The sequence below is a fragment of the Gordionus sp. m RMFG-2023 genome, chromosome 3 (assembly GCF_954871325.1).
Source record: "Gordionus sp. m RMFG-2023 chromosome 3, tfGorSpeb1-WG-v2, whole genome shotgun sequence".
NCBI classification, from domain to species: Eukaryota; Metazoa; Nematomorpha; class Gordioida; order Chordodea; family Parachordodidae; genus Gordionus; species Gordionus sp. m RMFG-2023.
In genome coordinates, this window is record NC_088777.1 from 21574645 (window position 1) to 21598835 (window position 24191).

Genomic DNA, 24191 nt, shown 5'->3' on the forward strand with positions numbered 1-24191 from the left:
GTGAAGAAATTTTAAATTTTTAGGCGTGACTGGGCGTGACGGGCCTTTCCAAAATTTTCCCCGTGCGTGAGTGGGCGTGAACACAAATTTCCATAAATCACGGAAATTTTAATTTTTTAAATTGTTTTTTATTAATATAAATTTGCAAATTTATAATTTTAAAAAATATATATTTTATTTATTATTTAATTTAATTTAGTTTTTTTTAAAAAAAGATTAGTTTTTGAAAACAAAAAATCTTTCGCATTTTATAAACAACATCCGAGTGAACCTATTTTTACTTTTGCTAGCTTTTTCTTTTAAAATTTATATGTTCAAATTCAAATCAAATTTATCAACAAGCTTATTTACATGTATATAGTGATCTTCTTTCAAGTATTTTATTATTATATATATTATTTTACAATGAAAATGTAATTCTTCGCATTAAATTATAAATTTTATGCATTTACAAATGTCATTGAAAGTTTTTACTTTTTATTATTTGTAATAATTGCTTTAATGTAATGTATGAGTAGTGAAGGAGTAGAATTTATAATATTATATTAATATATAATAAGTATTTCTTTATTAACAATTAAACTCAAAGATCTAGAGTACTATTAGACCCAACAAAATACAACAACCTATGAAAAATAATAAATCAATGGAAATATGGTAATACATAAATTTAAATATGTTTTATTTTCATTTATCTTTATTATTTATACTAATCATTTTCACTCAAATTATAATGATTAGAAATTAATATAACTCATTGTTTAAATTTTCTCATATTTACCAACAAATCTAACATACTCAATATAATTGTCATAAATAAAGTTGCATATTTGGATTATATATATATTAAAATATAGTTAACAAATATTTTATAAATTTCAAACATTACTCATATAATTTAAAATCTTGTTGTTTTATTAATTTTGGTTTATACCTTTTTATTAATCAGGCTAAGGAAAATCACATGATATATTTTTCTAATATATTATTTAAATTTTAAACAAATGGTCTTAATTTTTTTACTATAATCTTTGGTTTAAATAATTTTAGAAAAATACTTAATTCATTCATTCTTTATTTATTAAATAAATGATTTTAAGCGAACTTTAAGAGGAAAATCATACACAAAGCAGTAGAGAAAGAGATAATAATGTTAATAATAATAATGAAATAATTGAGATGGACATGATTTCAAAATCAGAGATGTTAACTAAAATAAGAAGGAAAGACATTGATATTGAATTTAAAGCTCCATAAAACAGAAAAAGCAAGATATGGGATAATTTCTTAACAATTTAGTATAAAGGTACCTTACAAAATTTTGTAAAATGTACAAGTTGCCAAAACGTGATGTCATATAAATGTAAAACAGGTCTGCCAGTTTATTAAGACATAAATGTGTCATAAAAAATACAAAAAAACATTCTGATCAGACAATATATAATATGTTTAAAAGACAAATGTAAGATAAATCAAAATCAGTTTTACAAAAAAATCAGTTATATTTTATATGTAAAGATCTAAGACCTTTAAATGCTACAGAAAGTGAAGGATTTTATAAGCTTTGCCAAGAGTTAATTAATGTTGGTGTTACATATGGACAACAAAATATAAAAGATATACTTGTTAGTCGAAAAACTCTTATGAATACAGTAGCTCCAAAAATATATGAAGAAATTAAAATTAAGATAAAAAGCTTGATCAAAAACAATTACTTGTCCATAACCACCAACTTTTGGTCAGATGAGTACAAAAATCGTAGTTAACTATTACTGGGCATGTTATCAATAAGGATTTTGAATTAAAATCATTTGTTTTGGCTACAAGGGTAATGGATGAAAAAAAAACAGGAGTCAATATCAAAATTATAGTAAATTCAATTTTGGAAGAATACACAGACATAGAAAATTATTTAAGTAAATGTATAGTGGTAACTGATAACGGGGCAAACCTAATATGTGTTTAAAGATGATGAAAGGCTACCCTGCATATGCCATATATTAAACAACATTGTGCATTACATTTTTGATAATTGTTTACATGAAATAGCTGTAAATATAAATGGTGTGAAAAAAATAGTACAGTATTTCAAACAATCAACCGCTAACAGCAAACTAGGCTACACTCTTAAACAAGATGTGATAACTAGATGGAACTCTGTATATATCATGATACAGAGTTTCTTAAAATCATATTCCGAAATTCAGGTGTACTTGCTTAGCAAGCAAGAATTAAATCGACTAGCCACTGTTGATATTACCATCTTACGGCAGTTAGAATTTTTTTTATCAATATTTAAAGAATGCTCGGAAAATCTGAGTGCCGATTCTCATCCCACAATAAATGAAGTTTATCTGTGGAGACAAAAATTATTACAGTTTTGTCAACCCTCTGAAGGGGATACAACAATAATAGAAGCCTTAAAAATCAGGACTGGATGTCTTTTAAAAGAAGGATTCATCATGTAGCCCCTACATAAAGTAGGCTTAATTTTGGATCCCAATTTCAAAAGCCTTAAGTTTTTATCAGAAGAAGAAAAAAACGATATATATATAACTACCATGCTAAATGTCATAAAATATGATATGAATAAGTCAATGCCAAAACCAACTATTAGCTGTCATAATTCGTCCTACACTCACAAGAAACCTAATATTCTAAATGAAACATTTAGAGAATTTCTAGATGATACTGATGAACCTTCACCATCTATCGAAGAAAGCTGCGAGGATGAACTTAAAAGATTCATCGCTCAGAAGACAAATAATAATGATAGTATTTTGAAGTTTTGGAAGCATGAAAATTCGTTTCCTTTTTTGAAAAAATTAGCGAGTAAAATTTTATCCGCCCCTGCAAGTTCGGCATCTAGTGAAAGATTGTTTTCTGTAGCCAATCGCTTGTTGGAGGAAAGGCGTACTCAATTAAAATAAAAAAACATGGATATTATTCTTTTTTTAAATAAAAATTTCGATTTATAAATTGTATTTATTTTTTGTTATGGAATTATAGAAATAAATAGAATAAATTCAAAAAAGTGTATAATTATAGGTTACCAATTTTGAAAAATTTAAAAACACCGTAAATTTTCGGGCGTGAATCAAAATATTGCCTTTCGTGAGCGGGCGGGTCGGATCAAAAAATTTTTAGTGGAAAGCGTGAGTGGGCGTGAATTTTTTTATTACCACCGTGAGTGGGCGGGCCGTGAATAAAAAATTAGGCCCGCGCCCACCTCTAATTAGAAGCACCAAAACTATCATTTGTCGGTTTTTTCATTTAATTTTGTTAACTTTTGTTTTCTATAAAAAATTTTATTTATCTCAAACTATTAATATTTCTGCAAAATTTCGGGCCACCTAGAATAATATCAAGATTTTACTTGAAGGTCTATAAACATAGGCGCCGAATGGAGGCCAATTTCTAGAGAGGGTGGCGAGGAATTATTAAATCTCATCCAAAAATGAAACAAAGAGAAAAAAATCATTATTTATTATTTCTATATTACTATGATTTTTCTTCTCTCCTCTCTCGCTGGGCCCCCATAAAAAAAATATATAAGTTATTATATATTATCGTTAAATATATAAGTTATTATATATTATCGTTATTTGGAAGAGGATTTAAATATAAATGAAATATAAGGATTTTGTATTGAAGCAAATTCTGAACTTTAAAAATAAAAGAGGTCAATGCTATGGAGCCTCTAACGTAAAAATATCTGGTTTATAAAGCATCTTCGTAATGAAGAATCTAGAGCAACCTACGTATATTGTACAAGTCATACTCATACATCAAATCTTGAAGTACGAGGTTCATTTAATACTATTGCAATGAAAGAAAGAGATCAATTATCTTGTTGATTCTCCCAAACGCATGGAGATATTTCGTTCCAACCTAGATAAAAATTATAGTTAAACTTTTTTGGTCCATTATGCCCTGCATGCTGATGTTTGCAAATAATATTGTAAAATCATAAGAAAGGAATTATGAAATAATATTATCTTATCTTCCGCAAGTTGCTAGAACTTGCCCAAAAGTGAACGCTAGTGAATTACAAAGAGGCCTATCTTTTTTATAATTATGCCGGTTTTTTTAAATCAGTGATACCAATAATTCTTGTACTCAGAAATATAAATTAGGGTTGCATCAAAACTAACCGTGTTAATACATTGTAATTATTGTAAATACGTAAAAGGGAAGACAAGCAGAGAAGAAAAGGGAAGACAAGCAGAGAAGAAAAGGGAAGACAAGCAGAGAAGAAAGGGAAAATGAAGGACAATAAAATCTTTATTAGAAATTAGAAAATATTTTGCAGTGAGGTTGCTATTAGAGCAAAATATTTACTACACCAAATAAAACTTTAAATAAAGCTTTTTGAAAACTTTTTATTTCTTAAAATGATACCAATATTTGTGAGAGTATAAGTTTTAATGCTAAAATCCAAAGTTCTTCATTAAATTTTTAAAATGTTAAATATAAAATAGAAATCCTGATCACAAATCTGGCAATTAGACAAGAGTTTCCATAAGTTTGGAGAAAAGCTAAATTAAAGTCAAAGGAATTAAATTTAGAAAAACCCGTTTTAAAGTGAAAGAAAAAACGCTTTTAAGATTCGAAGAAGGCTTGAATTTATCATATTATTTCGTCAGTTAATGAATATTATAGAAAAATTTAATATGAAGTTTTAAAACAAACAATTGTAAGTATAAAAAATTGTTTCAACAAACGGATAATAATTAATATGGAGCAATTTGCCATTCAACATTTGATGAAAATCATGTTTCAGTATTTTCTAGAAATGATTTTTATAAAATTTCAATTATTATTATCAACTTTCAAAATACAAAAAATACACATTTTTTTGTTATATAAATATATACAAGAATTTCTCAACAAATATAATAATATACAAAAAAAATTCAAAAATAGAATACATATTAGTATTTTTACCAATCATGTTGCATCAACAATGTGATTGAATATCTTATGAAAATGATTAAAAACATACAAATCTGCCACGTGCCCACCCTTTATAAGCCGAAATATTTATCTTTGCATTGTCCATTGGATATAGATAGTCAAGGAATATCGTGTGATCAATCGTTAGAGCAGTGACAAATTCCATCAATCTCAAATCAAGGTCATGATATATTTTTTACCTGTGCCGACCAATAGCAAGGCTTTTCTGTGGGTGAATTTCAAACATCAATGAGCACAACTAAAAATTTGGAGTAATTAGTGAAGTATTTTGGAGAAAATTGGATCATAAGCCATGGAGAGTGGTTGTGATGCCTGTTTAGAGGATCTGTTACTAAGAGAATAATAATTCTGCAATATGATTAATTTAGTCATAGTATGTATTTTTTTAATTTAATTATAATGAAATTATAGTATATTTTAAATTTACAAAAAATAAATTAAATGTAATATTATTATTTTTAATTTCCAAAAAAATAATTTTATACTGAATTTTATATTTTGTAGATGCATTTATATAAATGTATAGATAAATATTTCATAATCTGTAGTGCCTGCTCATGGCTCATATAGGATAAGCATGTGCAGATTTGTAAATTATGATTTTTAATCATTTTCATTAAGACTATCAATCATGTTGATGCGATGAGATTGGTAAAAATATTAATATATGTATTTTTATCAGTTGTTAACTATCCTTTTTAAAAGTAGCTAGCGCCCGCTCCTACCTTCTCAAAAGGAGCTAGCTCCCGTTACTACATTTTTAAAAGGAGCTAGCTCCCGCTCCAAGTAATGGAGTCCCACTCCATAACCGCTCCTTTGATTTTCATTTTTTTAGAGGGTATTAGAAATAAAATCTTTTTTTTTTTTATCAAAAAGTTTTATTTATATTAAATTATCTATCAAAATATTTATAACCTTTTATTAGCTTTTAAAAGTAATAAATTTTAAATTTAAAAGTAATAAATTTTAAATTAGAATCTATCAAACATCCACGCCTCTCCCCTAAGACCTGTTTTCCAATATTAAATAGGCACTCCACAGGAGCACTAGAGGGAAGCAGGGTATTGTATTTTATAAAGATATTTTTTAATTCAGGGAATTTATCAAAAATAGTAATTTTGGTATCATTATTTAAAAAATATTTGTCCAATAATTATCTTCCTGATAATCAATTTCATGGAATCCAAAAAAATCTTCCAAATTAATTTGTATTTAAAAGAACGATTTTTTACTTTTAGATGCTTTTTTATTGAGGCTGCTAACTTTTGAAAATTAAATAGTTTTATTTAAACACAAAAGACATTTTGCCCTTAAATTTGTTTGATCATTTGGATCAACATCTTTTAGAAGTTTAAAATATTTTTTGTATGATGGAAATGGAAATTCGATTTCTTCATCTATGATATCTAAATCCATAATATCTAAAACTATTTTTTATTATATATCTATAAATCGAATATTAATATGACTAACAAGATTTTCCAAAAAATTTTCAATATAAAAAGGAAAACTTGATGTTTAATATTTAAAATGATTAGATGAAAAACCAATATAAAACTCAGCTAAACATTTAATAATGGATAAATTTAAATTTAATAAAAATGAAATTTTTATTAATATTTAAAAAATAATTTAATTTATACATAAATTTAAAGGAGCGGTGGAGTGGCGCTACTCCACTCCAGAAGAGCTAGCTTCAGCTCCCTCTCTCCAATTTTAAAAAGGAGGGGGCGCTCCAGGTGTTTTTGAAAAAATGTAGCAGTGCTCCACTCTGATTTTTATTATTATTTAAAATATTTTTTGGATAATTTTATTTTATTGTGAAATTTTTGTATTAATATTTATTTTTCTTGTTCCTGTAAAAAATTTATTTTCACAACTAAAATTAACTCATTCATTAATGTTAAAATATTTTTAATTATTATTTATGTAACACTAACATTGCATTTTGATGATTTTATATTCAAACATTCATTCATTTTGTTCAAATATTTTTAATTATTATTTATGTAACACTAACATTGCATTATGATGATTTTATATTCAAACATTAATATATAAAATTATCATGATTTTATAGTATTCAAATAAAATGTAGCATCACCACAGTATACAAAAAAACCTTTGTCTATAAGCACCAATTAAAGTACACTTTATTATTTTTTTAAAATGCTAAATATCAGTGTTGATCTGATTCAATCTTTAATATTGGTGTAGCCTAATATGACAATATTTTGAAACATTCTCTTAGGCAGCTTACTCAATATCAAGTATATGATGATACAATATCTGCATTTAAATTATTAAGATGACAAGATTATATTCAACAAAGTCTAGAAAGATGGCTCATTACAGTTTATGATACCATAATGTATCTAGATATAATAAATTATAGGATTATCTACATAAAAACTTTGATTAAAAATTTAACCTAAATTTACAATGAAGTTGGTGCAAATAATAATATTAAATCCAACAAAAAATGTAGTAAAGTCTATATAACTTGAACTATTATCTAGTTTTCTAAATATAGAAACCTATATGGAAAATGCAATATATTGATGTATAGAAGCTTATTAGAATTTTTATTTTCAATTTATATTGAATTATAATTTTATTACTAATTCAATAAATCTTTCTTAAATAATAAAAATATATATTTTAATAAAATGTATAAATTGGATGTAAAAAATTTTCAAAGGTTAAATTATTATAGAAAATATCTTGTTTTGATGGTTTTAGGCAAAACAAAATTTTGGCACTTTATGCGTTATTTAAAAAAACACTATAAGGATCCAGCCAACGTACCAAAATTTAGATTAAATCCAGGATTTTCAATCCTTTGATCACAACTCTTCAATAACTCAGTTACAAATTTAGAAATTGTCAAAAATGTAAAAATGAGTCAAAAATTACTTCAATATAAATTTAAATACTATTCAACATTGGTATATAGAATAATTAATAAAATATATATAAAAATTAGCAGTTAAAATTTAGTAAAATAATCCTAATTTGTAGTTCTGTGAAAATCTAATTGAATCGCAATCAAATATTAAATCTGAAGTTATTTTTTTTACAATCCTTTTTAACATATAATGAAATATCATATCTTCTCTAAAATACACCTATATATATATTTAACAATTATTATATATATAAATATATAACCATTGTACACAATATATTATCATAAATAAATTAATTAAATTATCAAATTATAGAAAAATAATCATAATTGCATGAAGAACATGTATATTTTCATAATTTAAATTTTTTTTTTAAAACAATCAAATATTGCTTGTTTTATTTAATTTTTTATAAATATACAGATAATTTGTAAACTTTATAATAAAATTTATTATGACTTACAAATTCAAACACCGAACCAACATTCGCGGTTATTAATAAAACAGATATATCATTATTCATTATATTTTTAAAATTCAATATTTGTAATATGCTCTGCTTAAAAAACATAATGATTGATATCATAGCGCATTTGACATCTGTAGATTATCCCATTGTTTCGATCAAACTTCTTATAATATTTGAATAAAATTATTTTTATAGTACTATGAAGTTAAATTTTAAAACGAGTGTCTTTTACCCAAGGTAGTGAAAGTTACGGTCCAGCTTTGGTAAAGATCGGACCAAACCAGAGTTGTACATTTGCTCAAAATCGTAAAATTTGAAGATCTTTTACTTTTAAAAATTTTTTAGCAACGATGTAAAATTTGAAAATCTTTTATTTTAAAAAATTTTTGAGCAGCTAGATCTTTGAAGATCTTTTATTTAAAAATATTTTAGATCAACGATCTTCATATTTTATAATGTTATAGTAAATTATTATTTTTTTGATATTATTTTTGAAGTAAATGAGTTAGTAAGCATGTTATATTAAAATAAAAATTTAATAAAGATGTGTACCGACAATTTTCATAATCATTATTTTTTTTAAACTTTTTTTGACATATATAGGTAAAAAAAAAAGAAGATGTAATGTAAGTAACACACAAAAGTGGCAATTGTAATAATCGTTATTTTTAACTTATTTGATTTATTGTATCGTAAATAGGTTATTATAATAATTATTATTAAGATGTAAAAATAAAATTTAAATGAAGATGTACCATAGAAAAATGACAATTTTTATAATCGTTATTTTTGAAAATTTTTTTAAAGCATAGATATTGTTAACATGTTAAATTAAAATTTCAGTGAAGATGCACAGGAAAGTGATAATTGTCATAATCGTTATTTTATAACTTTCTTGAATTTTTTTAAGACAAATGGGTAAAAATTGATATTGTTAACATCTTAAATTAAAATTTCAGAGAAGATATACTACTGGAAAGTGCAATTGTCATAATCGTTATTATTGAACTTTTTTGAATTTTTTTAAAGCAAATGGGTAAAAATAGATATTGTTTAAATTAAAATTTCAGTGAAGATGTACCATAGGAAAGTGACAGTTGTCATAATCGTTATCTTTGTACTTTTTTGAATTTTTTTAAAGCTAATTGGTAAAAATAGATATTGTTAATAAGTTAAATTAAAATTTCAGTGAAGATGTAACACAGGAAAGTGACAATTGTCATAATCGTTATTTTTGAACCTTTATGAATTTTTTTAAAACAAATGGGTAAAAATAGATATTGTTAACATGTTAAATTAAAATTTCGGTGAAGATGTACCACAGGAAAGTGACAATGTCATTATCGTTATTTTTGAACTTTTTTGAATTTTTTAAAGCAAATGGGTAAAAATAGATATTGTTAATATGTTAAATTAAGTCTACATGGCAGTATATTCACTGGATGCAAACCCCCCTCTAAAATATATATCTACCCCCCTAATGTTATCCATAGATAATTTAAAAATGTAATGGAAAATTTTCTAGATTATTATAGCCTATCCCCCATAATGCCTACCCCCTACCCCTCTATAGATATTAGGATGCAAACTGTTCCTACCCAGTGTCTACATGGCCGGGGGGGTAGGAGACAAATGCCTCCAAAAAATATTGGCATTTTGGGGGGTAGGTATTAATTTTGGGGGGTAGATATTGATTTTTGGGGGGTAGGCATTTGTTTTTGGGGGGTAGGTATTGATTTTTGGAGGGTAATTTTTGACTTGTATTATGATATTTTTAAATCCAATAATCGATATGATTATCGTTGATTTTCTGAAAAATGTCAATTAAAGAAAAGATATCTGTCAATTTATAAATATTATACACTATATTTATTTTTTTAAATTTTTAGAAAATTCATTTACATAATGGGATTTGTAGGCGTTTAAGCAAGTGGTTTCGCCTCTTGCGCGCACAGGTAACTGCAGCCTGCCCAAGAACTGTGGATGGGCTCATCTCATAGGTTACCCCCAAATTTCTTAACCCAATTAGATGGGATGAGATAGTCCAAGCGTAGCTCTGCTGTTTCATATAGCGATAAAGGGTAATTGCGCTTATTATGACGTATGACGTAGATTTTCACAGTATCAATTTTAAATTATCAATATATATTTTTTTATAATAAGGACCTTTTGAATAAAGAATCCCTTTTATGATAAGATAATCCTACTCAATTAACAATATAAAGAAACATTTTTGGATTTTAAAAAGGTAATTTTTTAAGCATATAATTGCATTTTCCTTAATTTGATGATAGATAAATAAATATAATAAAGAATGAAGCTATTTTTATTTAATCTTAATATGTATACTTAATAAGTTATCTGGGTTTTGAACCATGGCAATTATTTTTGCTAATAATTTTTTAAATAATCATTTTCAATGGGGTAAATATTACCACATTTTTGTGAGGCAATCAGGTTGGACCCATAATTGATTTCTATTTATGATAAATGATTCTTTGAGGTAAGTGTAAATTATATACAAAATTATAAGTGAGAGGTGAAAACCATTGTGTGATAAAAAATTTGTTAAAAGAATTGATAAATTTTTTATTTCATTATTAGATAAATTTTATATAACATCAAATTTTCCATAATATATTTGGCCTTTTTTCTAAATATTTATAGAAATCTTGGGAGAATGAACAGATAATCTATTCCTCTCATTTGATTATTGATTTAAGAAAAGATTTCAATTAAATGAATTGACAAAGTGATTCCATATACTGAAATATTGTTTATTTTTGTTAACAATAAATTAAATTTTTGGATATGGCTTGGGAATAATCTTTGAAACCTATGATGTGGTTTGGGTTTGGATTTCCATTAAACATGAACTGGGCCTGAAAATTATTTTTACTTATGACCTAGGCTGGATGAAGAAATCAATGCCAGTGAAGGTCTCTAATTTCAATGATTAAAATATATCATTTCTCAGACTTTATTTGAAGATAAATGAATGGGCAAATCACAAATATGCCTGTTTTCAATTATTTGCAAAATTTATTAGGATTGTTAATTTAAAGAAACTATGATTTCAAAGCATCATACATTTCTAAAAATTGTTGGACACTAAGAAATAAAGAAATCAATTGTGAAGTGTATAATGGAGGAAATATTGATCCATGATTGTTTTGGCATAAATAACAAAAAATATTATATTTTTTGTGACCATGCATTAAGCTTACATATAATATAATAGGAATCTTTTAAGAAAACATTATCAAAAATATAAGTTAATAGCTGATAGTCCATTATGAATGACTGGTAATCAGAATTTTCTTCTTTATTCAATGATGGGTGCATAATAAATTTCCTTTATATGATGATGATTGAATCAGTAAATTTTTCATTATTTTTATAAAATATGTTAATAGAGTGTATATTTATGAATTTTAATTTAAAAACAATAAGGGTCTAGAATATATTTTTTTGATTATAAATTACAAATACAAATGAATAAGAATTTATTTTAAAAGATTTTAATATATTTTTTAGATTAAAAATATAATACAAATGAATAAAAATTTATTGTGCACATATATTAAAATATCTAAATATATATTTCTTTAATATATTTTGTAAAACCACTGGAAAATTTTAAAATTACACCCTCATTTAAACAAATATAAATTTAATTTCTGAATCACACCTCATAAGATAGGAGAATTTTAAGATTCAGCCATCCACCGTCAAATAAAGGATAAAATTATGATTCTCCATCATTCTTGATGGCCATCAGTGAGTAAAAAAATATTATCTAAATATTTATTTCATTTTTATTCTAGATGCCAAGTAACAAAACAATATATAAAGTCAAATGTGACTATATTAATTGTAAAACTTCTAAAATAAGAAGTGACAAAATAAATAACCATTATAAACATAAACATCCTCATGTCAAGTTATCTGATATCAAATTTACAAAGATAGCTATCAAAAAGGATAATAATTGGGTATCCTTAAATAAAGATATTCCATTCAATATCACAAATGGGGTTGAAACCAAGTTACAAAAAAAATCAATAACATCTTACTTCCAAAAAGTAATTTTTTATATATATTATTTTAATTCATGACAATAAATATAAGTAAAAATAACCTTAAATTTTGTGAATTAGTAGAAACCAATTCTTCATCTATAATTTGAGCATAATACTTTTAATTTTTATTAAAGATAAGATTTTTAATATATAGGTACATTTTTATTATGCCCTTTATCAATTTTGAAGGAAATAAATTATAAGAATATTTAAATATTTCAACTTTTGTTAAAAAAAAATTTATATATTATAATTAAGAATAAAATAAGTCATTTGCCTAAAATTTTCACTACTCTTTATTTAATAATTAGCACAAATCTTTTATTGAAGATTCCCAAATTATATTATCTCATACAATGCCCAGTTCCAGTGATCTGCTGATTTTGAATAATGAGGTACTTAATTTAAATAAGATTTGTTTTATAATTTTGAAGGGAATAAATGAGGATATTCAGATATTTTCATGAACAAATTTTAATTAATCTTTATTTAATAATTAGCTCAAATCTTTTACTGAAGATTCCCAAATTATATTATCTCATACAATGCCCAGTTCCAGTGATCTGGTGATTTTGAATGATGAGGTACTTAATTTAAATAAGATTTGTTTGATAATTCTGAAGTGAATAAATTATGAAATATTTTCCACTTTTCTATATCTTAATTAAGAATAAAATTTTTATTAAAATTAAGATTTTCATAAGTAAACAAATTTTAACCACTCTTTATTTAATAATTAGCATGAATCTTTTATTGAAGATTCCCAAATTATATTATCTTCTCATACAATGCCCAGTTCCAGTGATCTGCTGATTTTGAATAATGAGGTACTTAATTTAAATAAGATTTCTTTTATAATTTTGAAGGGAATAAATGAGGATATTCAGATATTTTCATGAATAAACAAATTTTAATTATTCTTTATTTAATAAGTAGCACAAATCTTTTACTGAAGATTCCCAAATTATATTATCTCATACAATGCCCAGTTCCAGTGATCTGGTGATTTTGAATGATGAGGTACTTAATTTAAATAAGATTTGTTTGATAATTCTGAAGTGAATAAATTATGAAATATTTTCCACTTTTCTATATCTTAATTAAGAATAAAATTTTTATTAAAATTAAGATTTTCATAAGTAAACAAATTTTAACCACTCTTTATTTAATAATTAGCATGAATCTTTTATTGAAGATTCCCAAATTATATTATCTTCTCATACAATGCCCAGTTCCAGTGATCTGCTGATTTTGAATAATGAGGTACTTAATTTAAATAAGATTTCTTTTATAATTTTGAAGGGAATAAATGAGGATATTCAGATATTTTCATGAATAAACAAATTTTAATTATTCTTTATTTAATAATTAGCACAAATCTTTTACTGAAGATTCCCAAATTATATTATCTTCTCATACAATGCCCAGTTCCAGTGATCTGCTGATTTTGAATGATGAGGTATTTAATTTAAATAAAACTATACACTCTTTAATAATAATTAGCAAACACACAAAGTTATTGAAAATTCCCCAATTATATCTTTTTTTCATCCAATTATCAATCCCAATGCAAGCCAAAATATTTCAAACATTAAAGGCCCAAATATTATTCAATTATATAAAAAAAAGGAGCCTAATGACCCTTTTCATTTCATATTCTTTAGAATGACAAATATCTTGATTAATTTCATAATTTCCATAGGCCCATGTCAGCCATGTTCAAATATATTTCAATATCCTGTTACTCACAAAAGGTTTTTAAAAAATTTAATTTTTATTAATTTTTACGCATCCATTATTTCTACTTTTAAATAGGAGCATGAATATATCCTATTATAAAAAGGTTAATATTGATGGTTCCCTCAAACCAAGAAATTGGTTATCCTATAGCACCACTTTAGACAAAGTCTTTTGTCTTTATTGTCTTATGTTTGGTGGCCCTAAATCCAATACTTTTTGGACTCAACTTGGAGTAAATAATTGGAAAAATTTTAAGCGTGACTTAGAGAGACATGAGTCATCTTCTATTCATAAGGATTGTGAATACACCAACATGACTTGGCTTGCAAATAAGCGTATTCAAGATCATTTTCTATCAAATAGGCTTGATATAATAATGGAAAATCGTAATATAGTTCATAATATTATTGATGCCATTATATACCTTATAAAATGTAACATAGCCTTTTGGGGCACTAATTCGAATGAAGGTAATTTTATGTGCCTCATAAAATTAATGGCAAAAACGGTTCCAACTTTACGGGCATACATTGATAACAACGAAAAATTGAGGAGAAAAAAATCAGATAAAATTTCAAGACCTTATATAAATTTATTGTCATATGGCCATGTGAAAAAAATTATTGAAGTCATTAAGATAAAAATAATAAAATGTATTATTCAAAAAATTAAAGAGAATTGTGCCTATAGCATCATATTAGATGGAACATATGATGTGTCTAAAAAAGAATGCATTGCTTTACTTGTAAGATATATAGAAGATGATCCGCATCCACATCCTGTAGAAAGGATCATCCATGTTTTTACAACATCAGAAACCACCGGGGAAAATATAAAGAAACATGTTTTTTCTAAGTTCAAAGATCTTGGTCTTCCTCTTGATTATATGGTTGGGCAAAGTATGGATGGTGCAGGGAATATGAGAGGAGTATACAAAGGAATGCAGGCTTTAATATTGAAAGAGGCTCCAAAAGCCATATATATTTGGTGCCATGCACATAGGCTCAATTTAGTAGTTGCTCATGTTTGTGGATGCAAAATAGAAATGAAAAAGGTAATGGGAATATTGGATGAGTTATATAATTTCATGAATGGGGTAAGACGTCAAGGAGTGTTTGTTAAATATCAAATGACAAAGTCTAAAAAATCTCTTAAAAGAATAAAAAATACAACAAGGTAAATATAATATTTTTAATGTAACTTATCTTTTTTTAGAAATTGGTCATCATCTTATAAAGCTGTAGAAATTTTTTTAGATGTTTATGAACATATTATAGCATCATTAAATGAATTAAAAGATTCTAATGACCCAAGCACCTCTTCTATTGCCGATGGATTATTAACAAGAATTAAGGATGAAGATTTCATATTAAGTCTATTTATTTTGAAAGAAATATTGAAATGCACACATGAGGCTTGTATTGAAATGCAGGCAGTTGGTAATGATTTGGCTATGGTAACTAAATTAATACAACACACAAAAAATAAATTACAAAGACTAAGAGGTTAAAATTAGTTACGATTTCTATAAATAATTTTAAAATGTAGCTAATGGGGATAATATTTTTTTAAAATTGCATTCCTTATCTAACAGTTATTTGAAAAAGAATAATGTTACAACGGAATTGCATAATATAAAATCAATATTCAAATTTGATCAAACAGCATTCAATAATTATGTTAAACAAAAAAAAAACAAGTTGAATAAAAAAAGATTTAAAATTATTATTTAGCATTATAGATATAAAAGGGAAATATTTTTCCCTGTGCTTGATACAATCATTAATGATTTAAATGAAAGATTTAATTATGATTGTTTAAATTTTTTATCTCAAATATCTCTTTTTACACCAGCTGGAATTATAGCCAATGATAGAATAGAAGGGTGGCAAATATCTCAAATTTGTCATACTTACCAATTAAATGCTCAAGATATTGCTCGTGAATATAATGATTTTCGATCTTTATATTTGGATTCACAAGCAATCATTTATTGCAAGGATCTTTTGAAAATAAAAAAGAATGATGGGTTATATATTGATGAAAGTAATTTATTGATATTTTATTTAAAATTATATATAATTAAAGGTATTGTAAACGATGAAACCGAGGAAGATATCAATAACGATAACATAATTAATACAAAAAAATGGATAAAATATTCATTTATACTACCATATCGTCTTTTAAATAAATTAAATTCTTATTCTAATTTATATTTATTATATAAATATTTATTGACTCTACCAACTACTTCTTGTTCAGCCGAAAGAGTGATGAGCAAAGTCAAAATAAATAAAACTAGAATGCGGAATAAAATTTCTGACCCCTTTTTAGAAAATTTACTTCTAATATCCAGCGAAATTGATGTTTTTGAAAGATTTAAAATAGACGACATTATAACGCGATTTGCATCTACGTCTAAAAGATTAACTAAATTATTAATAAAATAAGTTATATCTTTTTCACAGCTAATTATATACGCCTTTTTAATAATGTAAATTTAATTTAATAGTTTTTTATATCATTCTAGTCCGGTGCATAATATAATACTATATTCATTTTATTTAAATATTTTATAATAGTTATATTTACATAAATGTTTTTATAATTCCAGTGCAAAATATATTATATTCATTTTATTTTAATATTTTATATAAAACTTATATTTACATAGATGTTTTTATAATTCCAGTGCAACTATATTCATTTTTTTCTCATATTTTATATAAAAGTTATATTTACATAAAAAAATTTATATTTCCAGTGCAAAATATACTCTATTCATTTTATATTTTATATAATAGTTATATTTACATAAATGTTTTTATAATTCTTGTGCAAAATATACTATATTCTTTATTCTAATATTTTATATAAAAGTTATATTTACATAAAAATTTTTTTTATATAATAGTTATATCTATATGAATGTTTTTAATTAATATAAAGGCATTAGTATTTATAGAATCAAGCTATACCTCTTTAAAATTACTCATTTTGTTTTTTTTACTTAATATAAAGGTATTAGTAATTATAGAATCAAGCTATACCTCTTTAAAATTACTCATCTTATATTTTTTTACTAAATTTTTGATATTTTTTTATAGTAATGTAAATATGTTATCTCATTTAATACTATTATATTAATTTTTATGAAAATAAATTGATTATCAATCAAATTATGAAAAGATTGCACTACCTACTTAAATATAAGTTAATTGAAAACGGATAGTAACAATAGTTATCAGTTTGTAAATTTTTTTTTCCAAAGCAGGTCTGAATGTTTGTAAGGGTATAAATAGTGACTTAATATAAGATTTTCTTGATTAAGGCAAATATCGCGGCCGAAGGCCGCGAAAATTTTTTAGGGGGGTAGGGGTAGATTTGGGATGGGGGTTGCCTCCATCAAATTTTCTGCCATGTAGACGCTGTTCCTACCCCCCCCCCCCCCCCCCCCCCCGCTCATGTAGACACTGACCACAGGAAAGTGACAATTGCCATAATCGTTATTTTTGAACTTTTTTGATTTTTTTTTATATATAACATAGAAAACTGGCAATTGTCATATGTAATATTTTTAAACTTTTTTATTATACAAGGATAAAATAAAGATATTTTGAAAATGATTTATTATTTCAAAATTATTAAAAAAATATATATTGTTAACCAGGTTTGTTGTTAGAAAGGTCCTGTTGTAAATGTTAGATTTAATTTGCATAAAGAATTCTTTTGGATTTATTATTATAACGCATGATAAAAATATTATATTTGAATAGTTATGAATATTAGTTTTAAGAAGATTGAAAAGAGTATAAAAAGGCCAATTTTTACCATACAAAAAGATCTTTTATAATTATCAACTTTTTTGTATTTTATTTTTTTATTTTTATTTTTATTAATCTTTTTTATTTTTTTTACTTTTATAAATTTGTTAATTTAATAATGTTATAATTTTGAATAAAGAGATAAATTGATTTCATGATTTCGTGATTCCTAATTATTATTAATTTCTTTTATATATATATATTTCTTTTTATATTTAGGTTTTGATTCAGCAAAGACAAACCACCTCATTGTGACAGTGGTGTTGGAGAGAGGAGGCGACAGAACCTTTACAATAATTCAGTCTAATGCCAACCAAACTCCATACAAAAGAAAGAAATTCAAAACGGAGAAGGGGTAAGAAAAATATGAATTTGACAAGATGATATTTAAAATGTAGGTTGAAAAAGAGAAATTATTTTGATAAGATTAGGTTTATGTAGGAATATAAAATCTAAAATTAAAGACAAAGGTAACATTCATAGTAGATAAGATATAATTGTGTTTAGTTATTTAAAGGTGATAATTAGGAATTTTATATTTAGAAGTTACTGGTAAACTAAAAACCATTGGAATTATGAAACTAATAAAGACTATGATATTTTAGATTTATTATTAATTGATCACTAGAAATAATTATGACAAAGAAAAAGAAACATAAATTGCGAAAGTTAATATTAAACTAATAATTTGCTAAGATATAATAATTAAAAAATTCGGTGAATAAGATTAGAATATAACTTTATTGTTAGGAAATAGTTGATTAAATTCTTATTGAAGATTTACGTTTAACTTTTATTTTAAGGGCTGCGAGAGATAAAACAGCCTCAAGGATTAATGTGAATGTAGTATATTAGGTTGTAGATTAACCAAAAATCTTCATAAAGAGAAACGGCTTTCGTCATTAGAAAATTTATGTCGCAATCGAGCTCAATTTGAGATCGTATTTTTATTATTTTGAATCATAAATAAGATGTGAGATCAATTATGCAACATTATTCTAATAATAACAGAAAGAAAAACATGCTTTAGAAATATACATATCAGTTTTCAACAACGGTTGTGCGAAAAATTATAATGATTAGAGTTCATAAGTTTTTCAAAGACGTGGGGTGAAAACCATAGTGATTAGAGTTAAAGGGTTGTTCATAAACGTTAGTATAAAAACTTTTATGATTAGATGTCATTGATTTCTCAACAATGTATGTATGAAAAGAGATTTATATATTTCAGCAGTTTTTTTTTAAAGACTTGGGTGTCAAAGAGTACATGAGGAAATAACAATGATAATTTTTTTAAAAGATAGATTTTGATATATATTTTAGAATAGGATTTTTAGATATAAATTTAGTATAGACATGGCTGAAAAGAAGATGAGGATCAATAGCTAAAGGATGAGTACAAGTAAATTTTTCAATGAAAATATGGGTCTAGTCCTTAAGGGGAGAGAGGTGATAGAATTTGATATATTTTTATAATTTATTATATATATTTTTGTTACGTATTATAAATGTAAGATTTAGTATAATTTATGCCATTTATTAAAGGCAGAATTAGTTTAGAGGAGATAAATGTAGACATTAGGATGAAGTTGGTATATTTATATATTTTATTAGTATAATTGTATTAGGTAGTTTATATTTGAGAATTAATATAAAAAGTGATAAAATATTTCAGAAGTTATTTAAATAGATTATTTTAGAAGATTAGATGTGATTACCCGATATCTCAGCAAGGGCAAACTGTCGTAGAAGACCCGGAAGTCTAAAAGATAGATACGATTACAAGAATTAGAGGCAACAACCAATCAATACAAGAGAATGATAGGAAACTTACAAGAGAATGATAGGAAACTAGCTACGATAAATTGTAAAAAAGATTAAGACAGACTAGCAAAAAACAAGAGAGGAAAAGAAACTAGATGTCATCGATAATCGTTCATCAATCGTGGATAGTGGAAAACAGGCGTGTATCAAGTTCGTCAGTGGCCTACAGAGATAAAAAGCTGATCGTTTCACAGGGTGACAAGCGACAGAAGATAGAATCCAAAAATTTCAAGCGACAATCGGATACAAACGGTCGTTCGAAACTAAGAATACTAGACAAGAGTCAGTCTTCGTTAGAACTTAGAAGACAGCAAAGATTAAGAAGAATAAGTCGAGATCGAAAGAAGATAGATCATGCGCAGAATGTTGGGTCTAATTTAAGTAGGGAGGTGTTGTAAATGTTAGATTTAATTTGCATAAAGAATTCTTTTGGATTTTGTTGTACTTTATATTTAATTTGCATAAAGAATTCTTTTGGATTTATTATTATAACGCGTGATAAAAATATTATATTTGAATAGTTATGAATATTAGTTTTAAGAAGATTGAAAAGAGTATAAAAAGGCCAATTTTTACCATACAAAAAGATCTTTTATAATTATTAACTTTTTTGTATTTTATTTTATTTTTTTATTTTTATTTTTATTACTCTTTTATTATTTTTACTTTTATAATTTTGTTAATTTGATGTTATAATTTTGAATAAAGGATGAAATTGATTTCATGATTTCGTGATTCCTAATTATTATTAATTTCTTTTTATATATATATTTCTTTTTATATTTAGGTTTTGATTCACAATGACAAATCGCCTCATTGTGACAGGTTCTATTCCATTTAATTTTAAAAAATAACCGTTACCAATCTAATTTTTTTTTAACAAAAAATATTGGCTCATCAAGTTTCTTAAATCTTTGATGGCTTTAGATTATAAAATATTAAAAAGTGGTGCCTTCTAACTTCTATAATTTCAGCGTTATTTAAGTAAAGTCATGCTTTTACAATGTATAACGACAAAACAGCAAGCCTCTGCGAGCTATAAGGCATAGCTCAAATTTATATAACTAACCCAGATTTTTTAAATATATTTATGGATTATCAAATTCTTGGTTTTGAAGAAATAATAAACCTGACCTAACTTATTCAATTGGATAGATTTAGTTTTTTTTATTCTGAAAATATTTTATATATTTATTATTTTACTCTATCAATTCGAGTGCAGTTTTAATTATGAATATTTAATGTAAACATAGCAAATAGTTCAATATTAACATCGAAATATTTCTCCTTTTAAAATTCAAGCCATACTTTTTGATCCTTCACTACAAAGTTGGAAAAAAATCCCTTAACTACAAAGGTGGGGTCTATTTTATCCTAAATTTTGATTAGCTATATCTCAGAACATATTAAAATTTGAGATCTACAATTTTGAATATATATTCAAATATTATTGGAAATAATAAATACAAAATCTTAGATTAATAGTTACTTCTAAAAGCAGTTATGCAAATTTTACTAAAGTTGCTGAAATAATTTTCTGAGACCTTCCTTTAATTATAGTTTTATCACCAAAAAAAATTTAAAAATGCAAATTTTATTATATATTTTTTATATAAATTTTATAAAAAGATATCAAATATTAAAAAAAATATTAATCATCAAATATCATGTAAATTTTTGTATTAACATTCACGACAAAATGCATGCATATGATCATCAGAACTGCTGATCATATATGGAGTTATCAGTTCCATTGCTAATAATTTAATAAATTTTTATATTCGATAAATTATTAGCTTTGAAAACTATCACTTCATTTATTATTGATATATTTACTATAGTATAAAAAAAAGACCAATGGCCATCTATTCGATTTCCTGGATATATAATATATGGAGGATAGTTGATCAACTGTATGAACTCCAGTTTTTGTTAAATTATAAAAAGTTATAATTTCTGGTTTTTTAAACTCACTAGTTGATGCACCAATTTCGTTATCATAATGTAGTGTGTAGAAAGCAACACTATATTCTTATACTTTTTTGGTATGTAAGAAACTAACAGTTCTATTTTCTCTAAATGCAAATAAACTAAATTTATATCTCTAATAATCGCCTGACTCACAATCTACATAAAATGTAATAAATATTAAATAGACAATTCTTCCAGAACTCATGATATTAAATTTTCCATGTGCAACTTTTGTAGTATTTAGCTCCATAAGAAAAAAAATTAGTATTAAATCTTAAAATTTTCGCTTACAACACAACATTGAAAAATTTAAAAATAAATTTAGGTAGCTGATATATAAATGCAATATATAAAAAATTTAAAAATGGTTGGTTCAGTTTAGATTCTCTTTAATAACGGTTAATATATATTTAACAAATCGTTTAAGGTTTGGTAGCTAAACCTTGATATGAACTAAAAAGATTTTACAAAAAAACTATTGTTGAAACAAATAAAGTCATCGAAAAAGCACAAAAAATAAACTGAATTGTATTGTTAAAATGTTAATTTTGATATATTTTTCAAATCCCGCATAAATTTTTAGAACTCTATAATTGTCCCATATTTAATATTTCTCTATAAAATCAAGATCTACAAAATAATTCTTTACAATGTAATTCTCTACAAAATAATTCTCTATAAAAGTAATTCTCTTTAAAAGTAATTCTCTTATAAAATCATTCTCTTTGAAGTCATTCTCTATAAAGGACGTTCTCTATAAAATAATTCTCTCTCTATAAACGACATTCTCTATAAAACCATTCTCTATAAAAGGCATTCTCTATAAAATCATTCTCTATAAATTAATTCTCTATAAATGTTTCTCTATAAAATACATTCTCTACAATGGTTTCTCTATAAAGACGTGGAACCCCATTTATTATATAAAAAAAATTTATATATATAATTCTTTTTATAATAAAAATATAAACTTCACCCTTCGCCTTCTATTTTATTTAAAATGCACAGACGATTTTGAAATTTATTTTATTTGAAATTTTTTTAGTAGTATTAATAAATTTTAAAATTTTGGGTTACATTGATGGGGGATTTCTTAACATGTGTTGGTGAAATGGGGGATTTATTAAAAATTTTAAGATTATATAAAAATCTCTCCTTTTTATTCGTTATTTAGATTCAGATAAAAAAATATAACATTAAAATATATATTTTTTTAAATATATAATTTTTTTTATTAATAAAAACTTCTAACGTTTCCTCGCCTTCTATTTTCTTTCCTTAAAAAAATTTTAAATACCCCTTTTATTATAAATCATTATCATAATTTTCTTTTTCATTAAATTTCTTTTTTCAGATTCAGATATATTAAATTTTTTCTTTATGAAATAAAAATTTTTTAATTAATATTATGAAACAAATTCTCTCATATCTAAATTTTAAAATTTATTAATACTAATTTTTTTTCAAATAAAATAAATTTCAAAATCGTCTGTGCATTTCAAATAAAATAGAAGGCGAAGGGTGAAGTTTTTATTTTTATTATAAAAAGAAATATATATATATAATTTTTTTATATAATTAATGGGGTTCCACGTCTTTATAGAGAAACCATTATAGAGGTGGTATTTTATAGAGAAACATTTATAGAGAAAACAATAATAGAGAATGCATTTATAGAGAATTGTTTTATAGAGGATGTAGTTTATAGAGAATAATTATTATAGAGAATTAATTTATAGAGTATGATTTTATAGAGTATGATTTTATAGAGAATGCCGTTAAAGAAAATTATTTTATAGAGAACGTCTTTTATAGAGAATGACTTCAAAGAGAATGATTTTATAGAGTATGTTGTTTATAAAGAATGATTTTAAAGAGAATTACTTTTATAGAGAATTATTTTGTAGAGAATTACATAGTAGAGGATTATTTTGTAGAACTTGATTTTAAGAGAAATTATATATATGAGACAATTATAGAGTTCAAAAAATTTATGCGGGATTTGAAAAATATATCAAAATTAACATTTTAACAATACAATCCAGTTTATTTTTTATGCTTTTTCGATGACTTTATTTATTTCAACAATGGTTTTTTTGTAAAATCTTTTTAGTTCATATCAAGGTTTAGCTTGATTATTAACTCAGCTAAACCAAACCTGAAACGATTTGTTAAATATATATTAACCGTTATTAAAGATAATCTAAACTGAACCAACCATTTTTAAATTTTTTATATATTGCATTTATATGTCAGCTACCTAAATTTATAGAAGGGTTCTTAAATTAAAATTTATTTTTAAATTTTTCAATGTTGTGTTGTAAGCCAAAATTTTAAAATTTAATACTAATTTTTTTTCTTACTAAATACTATAAATGATGCACATGGAAAA

General features: G+C 24.6%; 2 protein-coding genes and 1 long non-coding RNA gene across 11 annotated transcripts in view; 2 read left to right on the top strand and 1 right to left on the bottom strand.

Annotated features, from left to right (window-relative positions):
- LOC135926412 (inositol polyphosphate-5-phosphatase A-like) overlaps window positions 1-8435 on the bottom strand; it is an 88135-nt gene extending 79700 nt beyond the window's left edge. For 6 of the 7 annotated variants that reach the window (XM_065462285.1, XM_065462287.1, XM_065462283.1 and 3 more), the window contains exon 1: window positions 8350-8435. In XM_065462285.1, the coding sequence (XP_065318357.1) occupies window positions 8350-8409 (60 nt within the window). In that variant the 5' untranslated portion in view covers window positions 8410-8435. The remainder of the gene's footprint in view (window positions 1-8349) is intronic. The other variant, XM_065462288.1, reaches the window with a different exon arrangement.
- LOC135926413 (uncharacterized) lies at window positions 261-20398 on the top strand. Its single transcript, XR_010571858.1, has 3 exons — window positions 261-375; window positions 590-657; window positions 18224-20398. It is a non-coding gene; the product is annotated as an uncharacterized LOC135926413 (long non-coding RNA).
- On the top strand, window positions 10519-17257 carry LOC135925684 (zinc finger MYM-type protein 1-like). Of its 3 annotated transcripts, XM_065461117.1 has the most exons (15): window positions 10569-10603; window positions 11023-12139; window positions 12183-12440; window positions 12749-12832; window positions 12938-13021; window positions 13178-13264; window positions 13374-13457; window positions 13614-13700; window positions 13810-13896; window positions 13941-14191; window positions 14253-15353; window positions 15393-15682; window positions 15726-15876; window positions 15919-16223; window positions 16266-17257. In XM_065461117.1, the coding sequence occupies exons 3-15, from the start codon at window positions 12183-12185 to the stop codon at window positions 16628-16630; spliced, it is 3234 nt and encodes a 1077-aa protein (XP_065317189.1). In that variant the 5' UTR covers window positions 10569-10603; window positions 11023-12139; the 3' UTR covers window positions 16631-17257. The 3 variants fall into 3 exon arrangements, with proteins under 3 accessions (XP_065317190.1, XP_065317189.1, XP_065317188.1); XM_065461118.1 differs by lacking the exon at window positions 11023-12139 and having other exon boundaries at window positions 10519-10603; XM_065461116.1 differs by lacking the exon at window positions 10569-10603 and having other exon boundaries at window positions 10646-12135.
- Window positions 20399-24191: the final 3793 nt, after the last annotated feature.